This window comes from Salvelinus sp. IW2-2015, linkage group LG20 (genome assembly GCF_002910315.2).
Source record: "Salvelinus sp. IW2-2015 linkage group LG20, ASM291031v2, whole genome shotgun sequence".
NCBI classification, from domain to species: Eukaryota; Metazoa; Chordata; class Actinopteri; order Salmoniformes; family Salmonidae; genus Salvelinus; species Salvelinus sp. IW2-2015.
In genome coordinates, this window is record NC_036860.1 from 45,931,297 (window position 1) to 45,944,211 (window position 12,915).

At 43.7% G+C, this 12,915-nt stretch overlaps 3 protein-coding genes across 3 annotated transcripts; 2 read left to right on the forward strand and 1 right to left on the reverse strand.

Moving 5' to 3' along the window:
- The first annotated feature begins 1,205 nt into the window (after positions 1–1,205).
- On the forward strand, positions 1,206–4,261 carry LOC111981508 (P2Y purinoceptor 3). The gene is made up of 3 exons (XM_024012797.1): positions 1,206–1,428; positions 1,811–1,899; positions 2,470–4,261. The coding sequence occupies exon 3, from the start codon at positions 2,596–2,598 to the stop codon at positions 4,012–4,014; it is 1,419 nt and encodes a 472-aa protein (XP_023868565.1). The 5' UTR covers positions 1,206–1,428; positions 1,811–1,899; positions 2,470–2,595; the 3' UTR covers positions 4,015–4,261.
- Positions 4,262–5,825: 1,564 nt separating this feature from the next.
- On the forward strand, positions 5,826–7,878 carry LOC111980982 (P2R1A-PPP2R2A-interacting phosphatase regulator 1). The gene is made up of 9 exons (XM_024012081.2): positions 5,826–6,025; positions 6,142–6,226; positions 6,374–6,430; positions 6,659–6,705; positions 6,793–6,844; positions 6,989–7,056; positions 7,177–7,232; positions 7,324–7,408; positions 7,508–7,878. Exons 1-9 carry the CDS (start codon positions 5,925–5,927, stop codon positions 7,629–7,631), a joined length of 675 nt encoding a protein of 224 aa, XP_023867849.1. The 5' UTR covers positions 5,826–5,924; the 3' UTR covers positions 7,632–7,878.
- Positions 7,879–10,959: 3,081 nt separating this feature from the next.
- Positions 10,960–12,541, reverse strand: LOC111980983 (chromatin complexes subunit BAP18-like). The gene is made up of 4 exons (XM_024012082.2): positions 12,454–12,541; positions 11,638–11,867; positions 11,306–11,407; positions 10,960–11,159 (listed from the first exon to the last, which is right to left on the reverse strand). Exons 2-4 carry the CDS (start codon positions 11,816–11,818, stop codon positions 11,095–11,097), a joined length of 348 nt encoding a protein of 115 aa, XP_023867850.1. The 5' UTR covers positions 11,819–11,867; positions 12,454–12,541; the 3' UTR covers positions 10,960–11,094.
- Positions 12,542–12,915: the final 374 nt, after the last annotated feature.

Sequence of the window (12,915 nt, forward strand, 5' to 3'; positions counted from 1 at the left end):
GATGTTGCAGCTGTAGAACCTTTTGAGGATCTCAGGACCCATGCCAAATCTTTTTAGTTTTCTGAGGGGGAATAGGCTTTGTTGTGCCATCTTCACAACTGTCTTGGTGTGTTTGGACCATTCTAGTTTGTTGTTGATGTGGACACCAAGGAAGTTGAAGCTCTCAACCTGCTCCACTACAGCCCCGTCGATGAGAATGGGGGCGTGCTCGGTCCTCCTTTTCCTGTAGTCCACAATCATCTCCTAAGTCTTGGTTACGTTGAGGGATAGGTTGTTATTCTGGCACCACCCGGCCAGGTCTCTGACCTCCTCCCTATAGGCTGTCTCGTCGTTGTGGGTGATCAGGCCTACCACTGTTGTGTCGTCTGCAAACTTAATGGTGGTGTTGGAGTCGTGCCTGGCCATGCAGTCATGGATGAACAGGGAGTACAGGAGGGGACTGAGCAAGCACCCCTCTGGGGCTCCAGTGTTGAGGATCAGCGTGGCAGATGTGTTGCTACCTACCCTCACCACCTGGGGACGGCCCGTCAGGAAGTCCAGGATCCAGTTGCAGATGGAGGTGTTTGGTCCCAGGAACCTTAGCTTAGTGATGAGCTTTGAGGGTACTATGGTGTTGAATGCTGAGCTGTAGTTAATGAACAGCATTTTCACATAAGTATTCCTTTTGTCCAGGTGGGAAAGGGCAGTGTGGAGTGTGTGGAGTGCAGTAGAGATTGCATAATCTGTGGATCTGTTTGGGTGGTATGCAAATTGGAGTGGGTCTAGGGTTTCTGGGATAATGGTGTTGATGTGAGCCATTACCAACCTGTCAAAGCACTTCATGGCTACGGACGTGAGTGCTACGGGTCTGTAGTCATTTAGGCAGGTTGCCATTGTGTTCTTGGGCACAGGGACTATGGTGGTCTGCTTGAAACATGTTAGTATTACAGACTCAATCAGGGACATGTTGAAAATGTCAGTGAAGACACCTGCCAGTTGGTCATTACAAGATTTTCATTTATTTGTTTGAATCTATAGTGTGTGTACATGTGTACGAGCAAGCAAATGAGTGTGTGTGTGTGTGTGTGTGTACCATTGTGTACCTTCAGTTGACTAGCTCAGCACTAATGATTTAGAGGACAAAAATAGAAGGAGAGGGAGGGTATTGACGAGGATAAAGTAAAACAGAGGGAGGAGGGATAATTGAGCAACAGAGTCAGGGATGACTAACCCGCACCAGAGGAGAGATAGAGAGAGCAGGAGGGGGAGAGGAATAAAATAATAGAGCTATATGAGTGTGTTAAAGGTAAGCGGAAGTTAATGTTACATATTAGCAGTGTTTTACTGAAGAGCTCAATGGGTACGGGGACAAAAGTAGGAGAAGAAACAGGCTGGTATATTTTAAAGTGACAAACAAAGGACAATACATCTATATCACCAGAAAACCAGGTAAGATATTATATTTATACTTTAAACCTAACACATAATACTGTACATACTCTGCTGTAGACATTGCTTTGTTCACACATTATATATACGTAACGTGAATTATTAAAACAAAGTGAAAATATCAACACCATCCCCACAAACATACAGAGGATGATGAATAAATATTTTCCTTACTGCTGTAATAAAACGTTTAAAATGGTATAAATACCCAATTTCCACACATTCTTGATTTTACAAAATGGTTAATATGTTCAATACACATAATTTGAAGCGATGATAATAAAATGTTGCAAAAGAATTGCAGTATTAGCGCCTGCAGTTGCTTGTATTGGGTTTCCGTTCTGCATATCTGTCTGAATGAATGGATATTAATTATTTACAGCACCAGCGAAGGTCATAGGAGGTCCATCGGGACCAAGACAGTTTTAGCTGCACCTTCCCATGAAATACACACCCCCCCTGCACCAAGAGGTAATGTGCTCCTTTAAATGTTCCAATCCACTTGTTATTAGAAAGAGATACATGTGAAGGCTTCTGGAATAACTAAACCAAGTTTCAACCAATTATCTTCCACTGGAAGGCCATGAGAGAGTTCTGTGTGATAAACACTCCCAACATGGAAGATAAACATGAGGAAGGTAAACATTGAGCACATAAACAACATTTTCCAACTAATTTAGCATTCATTTACGTGCATCCTCTAAAGAAAACAAACATACAAATACACAAACACACACACACTGTGCACAACAACACACAAGAAGAACCCACTGTCATTGGTCCCATTTCCATTCTTGATACTTAGCATAAACTTTCAAAATATGTCACATTCTTGGACAGTGGATCAATCTACTCCAAAACATGGGCTTGAGTGTACTCATGGTCAAAGCGGATCAGAAATGCAGTATGGATGAATGGAGAGTTTCCGGAAGAGTGTGTTACTGATTGAAGAGCTAATAGACCGAGAATTGTCCATAATCAGCTAAAAACATTCCTAGTGAGTATTTCCAAACTAAAGCACTTGTTTTCTCCCTTATGCAGAGAACATTCCTTCCCTCAAACTATCTGCAAACCTGGAGAGTACAGTTTAGAAGACAACCACACCTGAGAGAGAGCAAATGACAGGAACACTAGACAAGCAGAAGAATTTGCCCCAAGGAAGGCTTGATGAAAAAGGAACATGAGACGCTGCAGAAGAGAGAAAAACAACCACAGTCAACCATGAGTATAAGCCAAGCCTCCAACACCACAGAGAGCACACCTATGACAGAGACCCTCTCTTCCTTCACCCCACCCCCCCCTCTCTCCCCCTCCCCCTGCAGTATTGACGAGTCCTACAAGTATATCTTCCTCCCTCTCTGCTACTCCCTCACCTTCTTCTTCAGCCTGACGCTTAACTCCATTGTCCTGGTGCGCTCCTGCCGTCGCTATGGTGGCTGTCGCCACGGCAATGCCCCCCGCCGCTGGACCACGTCTCTGATCTACATGGTGAACCTGGCAACCACGGACCTGATGTACGGCCTGTCCCTGCCCTTCCTGGTGGCCAGCTATATGCTGCGAGACCGCTGGGTGTTTGGGGACTTCATGTGTCGCCTGGTGCGTTTCCTGTTCTACTTCAATCTCTACTGCTCCATCTTCTTCCTCACCTGTATCTCCGTCCACCGCTACCTAGGCATTTGCCACCCCATGAGGACCATCACCCTGGAGAGCAAGGGGGCTGTGAGGGGGATCTGCGCCATGGTGTGGGTGGTGGTGTTCGTGCTTACTTGTCCCATCTTTAGGTTTGCCCAGACGGGGTATGTGGTGAGAGGAGGAGGTGGTGGAGGGAGGGCAGGAGAGCAGGGGAATGGATCTGAGGAGGAGTGGGGTGGAGATGTACTCGGTGGTGGGCCGAAGGTGTTTGTGAACTGTTGGGATGATGCTATTGATAATGAGTTTGCAGAATACGTCCCGTACGGCCTCGTCCTGCACCTACTGGGGTTCTTCATCCCATTCACCATCATCGCATGGTGCTACTCCCAGGTAGTCAGGACCATCTTTAGGACCCTGCATTCCCCATCCAGCTCCCAGGTGGGGGGAGACGAGGAGGGAGGTGGTGGGGGGTCAGAAGGGCGCAGGGAGAGGACGTCCATCTCCATCTCCAGCTCACAGCACTCCCATTACATCCGCAGGCGCCGCAAGTCCATCAAAACCATCATCACAATCACTCTCCTGTTCGCACTCTGCTTCCTCCCCTTCCACGTTACCCGGACACTATTCCTGCTCCTCAGGAGGGGTCAGATGGGAGGATGCAATGCCATGAAGACAATCTCTATCTGCTACAAGGTCACTAGGCCACTGGCCTCCTGTAATGCCTGGCTGAACGCTCTCCTGTACTTCCTCACTGGAGACAAGAGTGTTCCCTGCTGCGACACGGCCAGTCGGCATGACCACCACCGCAACCCCTCTCTCTGGCCACTGAGGATCCTGAGGAAAGACAGAATGGGAGAGAAGGAGGAGGTGAAGAGAGAAAAGAAGACGGAAAAGGAGAAGGAGGGGGAGATTCGTCGGGACAATGAGTCAAAGTCTTCTGGGATTGTCTTTTAGGAGATTTTACGTTCAGAACATATACGGAATCGTTTAAGTGTACATTTGTGTGTGTGTGTGTGTGTGTGTGTGTGTGTGGTGGTGTGTGTGTGTGTGTGTGTGTGTGTGTGTGTGTGTGTGTGTGTATTTTTTGGGGACCTTTCTATTTGGGACACCTAGTAATTTTGCACTTTATTTCATTTGGACTTGTTACATTTGTTACTTTCTCAGTCGGCATGTTGACATTAAATGCAGGTCAAGTTATCATCGTGAACAGTGTGGTCTATTTCTTGTTCGTGTTTAACTTTATTTGTGTGATCACCGGCCAACAAAGACTGGTTATTACGGGGAGTGTCCTATGATAATTAGCCAATCTCTAATAGGGGTAGAAGGTTAATGATCCTCCCTTTTATCTGGTCCTCTAACACTGCACATAATCTGACACCCTCACACATCTTTAAACTCYGTATTAATTTACAAAACATGTCTGTCCCTCTCAATCACTCATACATTATTGGGAAGGCGCACACACACACAACCTCCATTCATACATTTCCCAGTCATAACCGTCCCTCCACCCCTCTCTCCAGGCCAGAGGACAGCTGGTGTATAAAATGTGATGTTGCAACAACGCAGGCTGGGACAGTAAGCAGCTCTGCCCCTGCTTATCAGCAGCCAGTGACCCACGAAGCCTGGACCACAAATATTATTGCTGACTGCTGTTCCCTCCCCTGCCTCTGTTAATGGAAAAGCGTGTGTGTGAAAAAGCTGTAGGCAAAGGACCAGTAGCAGCAGCCAGYACAAATAGCACAGTCAGAACACTCAAAACATGTTGAGGACAATCCTAGAGGAAACCATGGAGGAAGTCTCAATAGTCCAATTCAACAGAGTAATTGTTATAGAAGGACAACTGCGCAGAGTCACTGATTTAAGCTGTTATAAAGTCAACTTTGATCTACTTTTGTAATCCAGTACAGGGTTCGAATTACAGCTGGGCAAGGGGACTAGGCACCCCATAACAAACCATTGTATTTCAACCTAATAGGCATACCACCCCTAGGGGCCAAACCAGACTCATATTCACCCTAAAACCTGGACTTATTCCCAACCCCTATCCAAACCTTATCTTGAATGTTTGCTATTAAAATCTGTTTGGAAAAAGTGATGCAGTCAGGCAAGGTGCTCMTTCGTCTCTCCAGCCGTGTTGGAGTGAATCTCCTTCATGCAATATTATATCTAACCAGGGAGAGGCGCTGTTATGACAGATTACGAAGTACCTCTATTTGGTGGAGGACTATGTTGTGAAATCTTTCAATTAGTTATATTTTGATAAATAGTTTAATTTTTGGGTTATTTTGTAGATTTTTTTGAGGACGCAATGAAYAACTTAACTGGAGGATGGAACTTTTCAACGACGCAAATGTTTTGTTGAGGACTGTTCAGGACTGTTTTATTCTCTGACTGGTTAGCTACTAGCTAGCTAGCCAAGTTGAGTGTTAATGGTTAGCTACTGTAGCTAGCTAGCTAACCCTAAAAAGTCACGTCTCCAGCTGGCCGCCTAACCTAATTTCCCTTAAAAGTTATTGTAAGGGATATATCTCTCTAGTTGACAGTATTGGTCAAGTATGTGTTTGTTTAGCCTTTGTGCGACAACAGGAATTGCGTTTGAGTACTTTATACGGTTAGCTAGTTACGAATAGTCGCTTGCTGTAACTTGAGCCAAGTCTGACTTCATCTAACAAAAATGAGATAGAGGGAAGACACCAAGGACATTTCCCGCTGATTTAGCTTATCTGAATTGGACCGAAAGGTTTGTGTGTAAGGCCTGCAGGTCGGGCTTTCACCCAGATAGAGTAGGGCTCTACGCCGCCTCTGAGCACTCCTAGGCCAGCAGCTCGCGCTGCTAGGCTGGAGGCCGGTGATTTCAAGAAATGGAACGAATGGAAGTGGACCAGTGCGCAGGCGCAGCTGCCGGGAGCGGAGGCGGGGCTCTTCGTAGATCGAACAGCGCCCCCATGATCACAAGTGTCAGGTCAGTGAAATTTATATTCTCTTTGAGTGAATGCAACTGTCTTGTCATTTTGTTTTTCATGTCTGCTTTGGAATGACTGAGTTTTATTGTATTGTTTGTTTCCCTCCGTGTAACAGTGATGGTATGACAGTGTTCAGTCCAACTATTTCAGCCCGGTATCGACGGAGCAGTGTCTCTGTCAACCCCAGCTGTCCTTCTCTGGTGAGTGTGTGTGTGTGTGTGTGTGTGTGTGTGTGTGTGTGTGTGTGTGTGTGTGTGTGTGTGTGTGTGTGTGTGTGTGTGATTCAGTATTCTGTTAGTTAGTCCATCAACAGACCAACAATAATATATCCAGTCTTGATTCCATAGGCCATCCCCCTGTCCCCTTTCTCATTGGGTGGTGAGAGACCAGACCACAAAAGGCAGGTGAGGATAATGTTAGGGATATTGTGGGCCTCTTCCCTCTATTTGTGCAAATGCCTGCCTTTGAGTAATGATGCTGGTTTGAGTGTTTGCTTATACATTAGCCAGTGTGTTAGTACAGTTCAGTGTGAGGTTACCTTATGTAAATGCTCACATTGGTGTTTTAGTGTGTGTGGCACACTGTAGTATGTGTGTATGACCACTGACTGAAAGTGTGTATTTTCATTCAAGGAAGAGAATATGGAGATGACACTCAGGGGGAGTCTTCAGAGACTGAGGTAAGGTAGTGACACACACACACACACACACACACACACACACACACACTCACTCTCTCTAACAGTGTTTTCTCTCTCTTGTTGTAGTGCTTCCAACCTGGTCCCTCCTGTCAGTCACTGGCATGACCATTCATCAGTGGTGAGTACTCCCTCTGTGTTCTGCACATGACTGTAGTGCTTTGTCATACCAAAGCATGGAGAAAGGATTGATGGATAGATGATGAATAAATGGATGGATAAAGAGTCATCTCATATTTACTTATATTTGTCCTGTCTTTCACAGGGATTCCATTTACCGGACAGTGGTGTCACACCCAATTCGTCCCCTAGTCCAACTCGAAGGTTTAGGGGGTGAGTTGAGTTTCACGTTGCTTGACAAACTAACTTGAGTGTAGATTTATAGCTATCCTATGATTGTGGACTTACACTGTGTCCACAACAATTTAACACAAAGTGTCCCTTCACCGCCAGGCCAACAGTCAACTCTACTGTGAGATGGCCTGCCCTGACTCCACTGAAAAGGAAAGGTAAGAACAGTGCTTCAAGAATGGTGCTTACTTTACTCAGCCTTGGTGTGTGTGTCTGTCTTCTCTTTCATCCTGTCGTTCTGTCATGTAGGAGGAGTGGAGTCTGATGGTCCGCCGAAGAAGCTGTTTGTTGCAGGTGTAACAGATCCTGCTCACCGAACTAGTTACACAGTCAGGTGAGAACTAGAGACATTCAAACTCTTGCACACTTGTGAATATAGTGCTAGCTGCATCTCTTTTAACTTCCTGTTTTTTTCCCTCTCCCYCTCCCCCAGTGTGTCTCAGGCATCTGCAGACTCTCCTACAGGTGGTGTGTCTGTGTGTGGTGCTAGTCCCCAGGGTAGTGCCCTGTACCTGTCTCCTCCCCCCTCATTCACCTCTCACCAGCCCAATATCTAGAAACCACAACACCAGCAGCCTATCACAGACCAGGACTACAGTCAGTCCTAGATTCTACTCACAGCCTATCAGAGCGCTCCTCTCCCTCAAACCATCAGAGCCTTGGGGAAACTCATCATATTCCTTGGCTCCTGAAGTAATGTCTTGAGTTGAAATCAAGATAATATATAGATGTTACACAAAGACTGGCACCTGTGCTTTGTTAATCAGAAGGTTGCATGAAATGCCCTGCCAAAGGAAGTCAGGGGTGAAGAGACTATATTTTTCCTTGTTGGGCTTTTGTTTATATCAAAGTTAGAGGTGTTAAAAGGCCTTGTCTGAAATTGTGTTCAGGGGTAATGGTGAGGGCACGTTGTAATCCCACTGAACGTGACCCAATAGCCCAGTATTCTTTGATAGTCCAGAAGTAAGCGCTCAAAAATGAGACATGAAGACAAGGTGTCACAGCAGACTGTCGAGCCAGCGGTGGCTCAGTTTGTCTATGTGAATACTGATATAAGCAGGGCTGCCTTTAAGGCAGGACTGGGAGTGGGTTCTCTGGCTGAAGGGGTTTGTTCTGTAGATATAGAATCCCTAGGCAAAGCTCTGCCCAGAGGACCCACCCAGTCCTGGTCCTTTATGGCCTAAACCTAATGAGAGATCGGCATGGATACTCACCTCTTGACAGGTGTGTGTGAACTTTAGTTTGATAGAAGGGACCTCGACTGGTGATCTCAGTCCTCTGGGTAGTGCGTGATATTACCCTTTCTCTACATGCATACTACTTTAAAAAGGGTAGCCTGTGGGGTGTTATCACATTTTCCCATTGATTACATGAATGTTATTACAGTATTTGACTTCTGTAATGTGGTATGGTTGTACATGCTCAGGACCCTCGTAGATATTGTGAAATATCATAAGTGACATCATGGGTATATCATGTTGTTTGGGTTGATGTAATCTATGGGAAAGTTCTGTTTTTTAATCCCATGCATGAGTCTGTGACCTSCAGACCTTTTGACTTGTGAAATAGAGTACAAGCTGCTTAGAGAAGTKTCTTATACAAAAACAAATAATGTTAATGATAGTAACTATGTGTAATACTCTTCAAATGCCCTTTCCAGAGCTGAGTTTTACAGCAACAGACAGATTCGTTTCTCTAAATCTGGTCTCCTTTTTGTGGACGGAACATTCTACTTCCAATTAAGATTTTGCACAGTATTAGTTTCACATTATTAATCAATATTACTGTTACACAAATGGGATCCTGATTAAGACATGCTGTTGCGTTGTATATTTGTTGCTTAATTTGCTCATTTCTCATCGGGTCTCTGTCCTGTCTCAAAGAAGTGCTTAGGTCAGCAAGAGTTGAGGGTCATCTTCTGATCTTAACCCCAGATTTAGAAACGTTGTTTGTTTTTCCTCAGTGACAATCAGTGAATTTGGAGGGAAATAAAAACTCCAGTTGTTTTAAGTTCTATTCATGTTAACTTGTTGTTCTCAATAATGTMGTTTGGTTCCTTTGGCACAAAATATTCTATGACGCTGGCATACATTGTTTAAATTGACAACCAGCGTCAGTTTCATTTCTCTCAAAAGCTGTATGATTGAGACACTAATGTAGATCATCAATCAACTCACATTCCCAAATTTATCTTTCTTACACCATGTACAGAAATATATTGTGGCTTTCGACATGTATTTTATACTATTTCCTGAGTATGGGAAGATCCTGTAAATGCATACTAGGTTAAATGACATGAACATCAATAGAAGATCTCTTATCTCATAACTAACTMAATTTTATCTGCAGTTAGCCAGAGGTTAACTTGCAATCAAATGGCACTAATATTCAGTGGTAGTTTCACCAATCCCATCCTGTTGCAGAGGATGAACTATATAGGGAGGGAAATACAATGAGTTGGAGATGACCTGAAGCCAAATATAAAATATTTTAATCTCCTGTTGATGTTCATTGCAGTTGACCCACAGGATTGGCATGCCTTATCAGCCACAATCTTAAAAATTGTTTTCGAAAAACGACATGTCAGTGTTAGAGGGCTCCTTTTTTTCTGGTTTTCAAACTGACATTAGAATGAGGCCTAGAGAGTGATAGGATGAAAGAGATAGAGAAGAGGTGAAAAAAGGGAACTAAAGCACATCTGCCAGACCATTCAAGTATTTTCAAACTGTAAATAGCTTTGAGAAACGTCTACATAAAAAGATTGTATTTTTTAATGGAACTTTTAATAGAGAGTGAGAGAAACTATTAATTCCCTCTGAGTAGCCTTTCTCATGCCTGTAAAGTTGACACAAAATGTGTCTAGTTTTAGGGGGGTATAATGTACACCTTTTAAATATATAAATAAAATGATAATAAAAGTCACTGTATTATATCAGAAAACCTGTGGACTCTCCTTTCTCTCCATAGATCCTTTGATATGGTTACCTGTCCATTTCTGCAAGCTTTCTTTATAACCACCTTAGATGGCAGTCCGRACTGCTACCCTCTGTGTCACATAATTCTACAAGCACAGTGAAACAGACAAAAAGATATTAACATTTTACTAAACAACATAAGGAATCATGTCATGCACAACCATTGTTTGAACAAAATTAAATAATACTTGGCTAGCCTATATCTTGTCTTTATAAATATATCAACCCGTGGTACACAACATGTACACTCACTCCGTTACGTGATGGACATGGAGCGTATTCATTACGGAAACGGTTTAATAACCCAGCGGAAGTAAACAGAGCAAAATAAGAGTTTCTATTGGACTGATTCTGGTACGTCCCTCCCTGTTTCAGTTTGTTTGCTTTCAAGATTTYTTTGCAACAGAATTTGCCGAATGAATATGCCCGACGGCTGCATTCAGTACAAGAAAATACTTAATACAACAGAAACGGTGGTGTTCTGAACAACCAGTTGAAAAAACAGGGAGGGAACTGGGTTGAGGAACACTCTGCTGCCCTTTAAATAGTCACTCATTGCTTCAAGCCACACCCACCAAACAGAGAAAACGTACCTCAAAGTCTGTTCAAGAACGTGTTGGGGAAACATGTCGTTCAGTACAAACCATTCTGCAACGTAACAAATGTATAATCAAACTGAACGCACACCTGCACTGCAACACCTCTGGAGATCATGGACATTCATGTTCAGCCACAATACAGTACTTGTAAAATTAGCAGTGCAAATAAATTATAATATTTTACAATACAAAAAGCTATACAAAACACAAAAACAAGTTTTTTTTTCTCAGAGTGAAATGGAAGGGGTTCTCTGTAGAAATGGCACAGACTGAATAGAGAAGCATTTGATTGGGCGGGGGGGGGGGGGGGTCTGTTCATAAAAATACAAAAAGGCATCTGCTAAAATCTGTCCAAAATAGCTCTGTAACAAGGATACCAACTAATCTGCTTTCTGGTGATAGAGGGACCCAGGTTTTTCAACCAACGGGTACAGCGGGGTTAGAGGTCAGTGAGACAGGAGGGGCATGTCACTGGAGTTCATGATGAGGCTGGAGTCCAGGTTGAGGCTCTCTGAGAAAACAAGATGAGACACACAGATTTAAAAACAGAACAGATGAGGACAACTACATTTTCAGCTAAATACCTTTGACTTCAGCATAATGACACAATGTGAACCATATTGATTGAGAGCCAGTGATGGAGCTGATATTATTCACCTTGATCGAAATTGAGCTTGGTGTTGGATCCATCTCCCAGTCCCTCAATGTCCACCAGGTCGCTGTTCACATCCAAGTCATTCAGAGCACTGAGCGTCACATCTACACACAGACAGACAGGGAAAACGTGTAATATGTTAATAAACGTGCACATTCAAAGTAGCCAATGCATCAGMAGTATCGATTCAATAAAGGGTTCAAGTAATTTCTACAAAAAATGTCTTGGTCTTTTGACTATGGATGAAAATCTAGTCTACTAAATTCCGTATACAAGCCATACTCATCACACAATCCCTGCCCTTTGAGGTAAAGGCCTGTATCATTCCACTCACCTGCTGTTTTCTGTTTCTTGATGGCAGGGGGCATAGGGGAGGCGCTCTGAAGCCCTGTTGTCAGGACAACCTGTGAGGTGGGCACAGCAATGACTGTGGGGGCCACGGGTGCTGGTTCAGCTGCCATGGTGACCGTGGTCTTCTTGGTGGTCTTTTTGGGAGAGTCGGAAGAGAGGGGCATCCTGCTGTTCTCATACAGTTTCCTCTTCACTGTTGTCTTTATCTGGGCTCTGCATTAAAACAGGAAACAGACTGGTAATGTGATTTTCATACAGGTTGACAGACTAGATAATTTGCCAACAGATTTATTAACCCCACCAGACATCTTCTTTAGAAAGAAGGTAGTAAAGATGAAAGRTCAATGGATGAAAGCGTGGAAAAAGACAGGTAAGAGTGGGTGCAGTATGATAAAAGATAGAGCGAGAATGATAAAGTGAAAGAGGCATGGACAATTTTAACTTTATATCAATAGTACTGCATTAGTTTAGGGTCGTATGACTAATGTACACCATCATGGTGCCCATGGTTATTAACTAGTAAATCTGTCGATGTGCCCATGAGCAAGGCACTTAACCCTAATTGTTCCAGGGTCGCCATTGTGACTAAACCTAGCCACCGTGACCCCACTCTCCGAGGGTGTCTCGGGTAGAGTTGGGATATGCGAAAAAAATAACATTTCAATTTCACACACGTGTAAAATACACATTTATACATGTGTGAAATAGGACAAATATAAGCACTCACCAAAGTATTATTATTATTATTTGTAGTCAATTTGAGCAGCACTGTTTAAGATCTCTCTTAGACAGTTCTTACCTTAGTAGAGGCGGAAGTAATTTGGGGCTGCTGTTGACTCAAATCAAATCAAATGTATTTTATATAGCCCTTCGTACATCAGCTAATATCTCGAAGTGCTGTACAGAAACCCAGCCTAAAACAGCAAGAAATGCAGGTGTAGAAGCACGGTGGCTAGGAAAAACTCCCTAGAAAGGCCAAAACCTAGGAAGAAACCTAGAGGAACCAGGCTATGAGGGGTGGCCAGTCCTCTTCTGGCTGTGCCGTGTGGAGATTATAACAGAACATGGCCAAGATGTTCAAATGTTCATAAATGACCAGCATGGTCAAATAATAATAATCACAGAAGTTATCGAGGGTGTAGCAAGTCAGCACCTCAGGRGTAAATGTCAGTTGGCTCCACTTGGATAGCCAGCTAACTTAGCTAGCTTCCTATCCCACTCAACAACAATATCTTAAGAAGCTAACGTTAGTAAGGAGGTA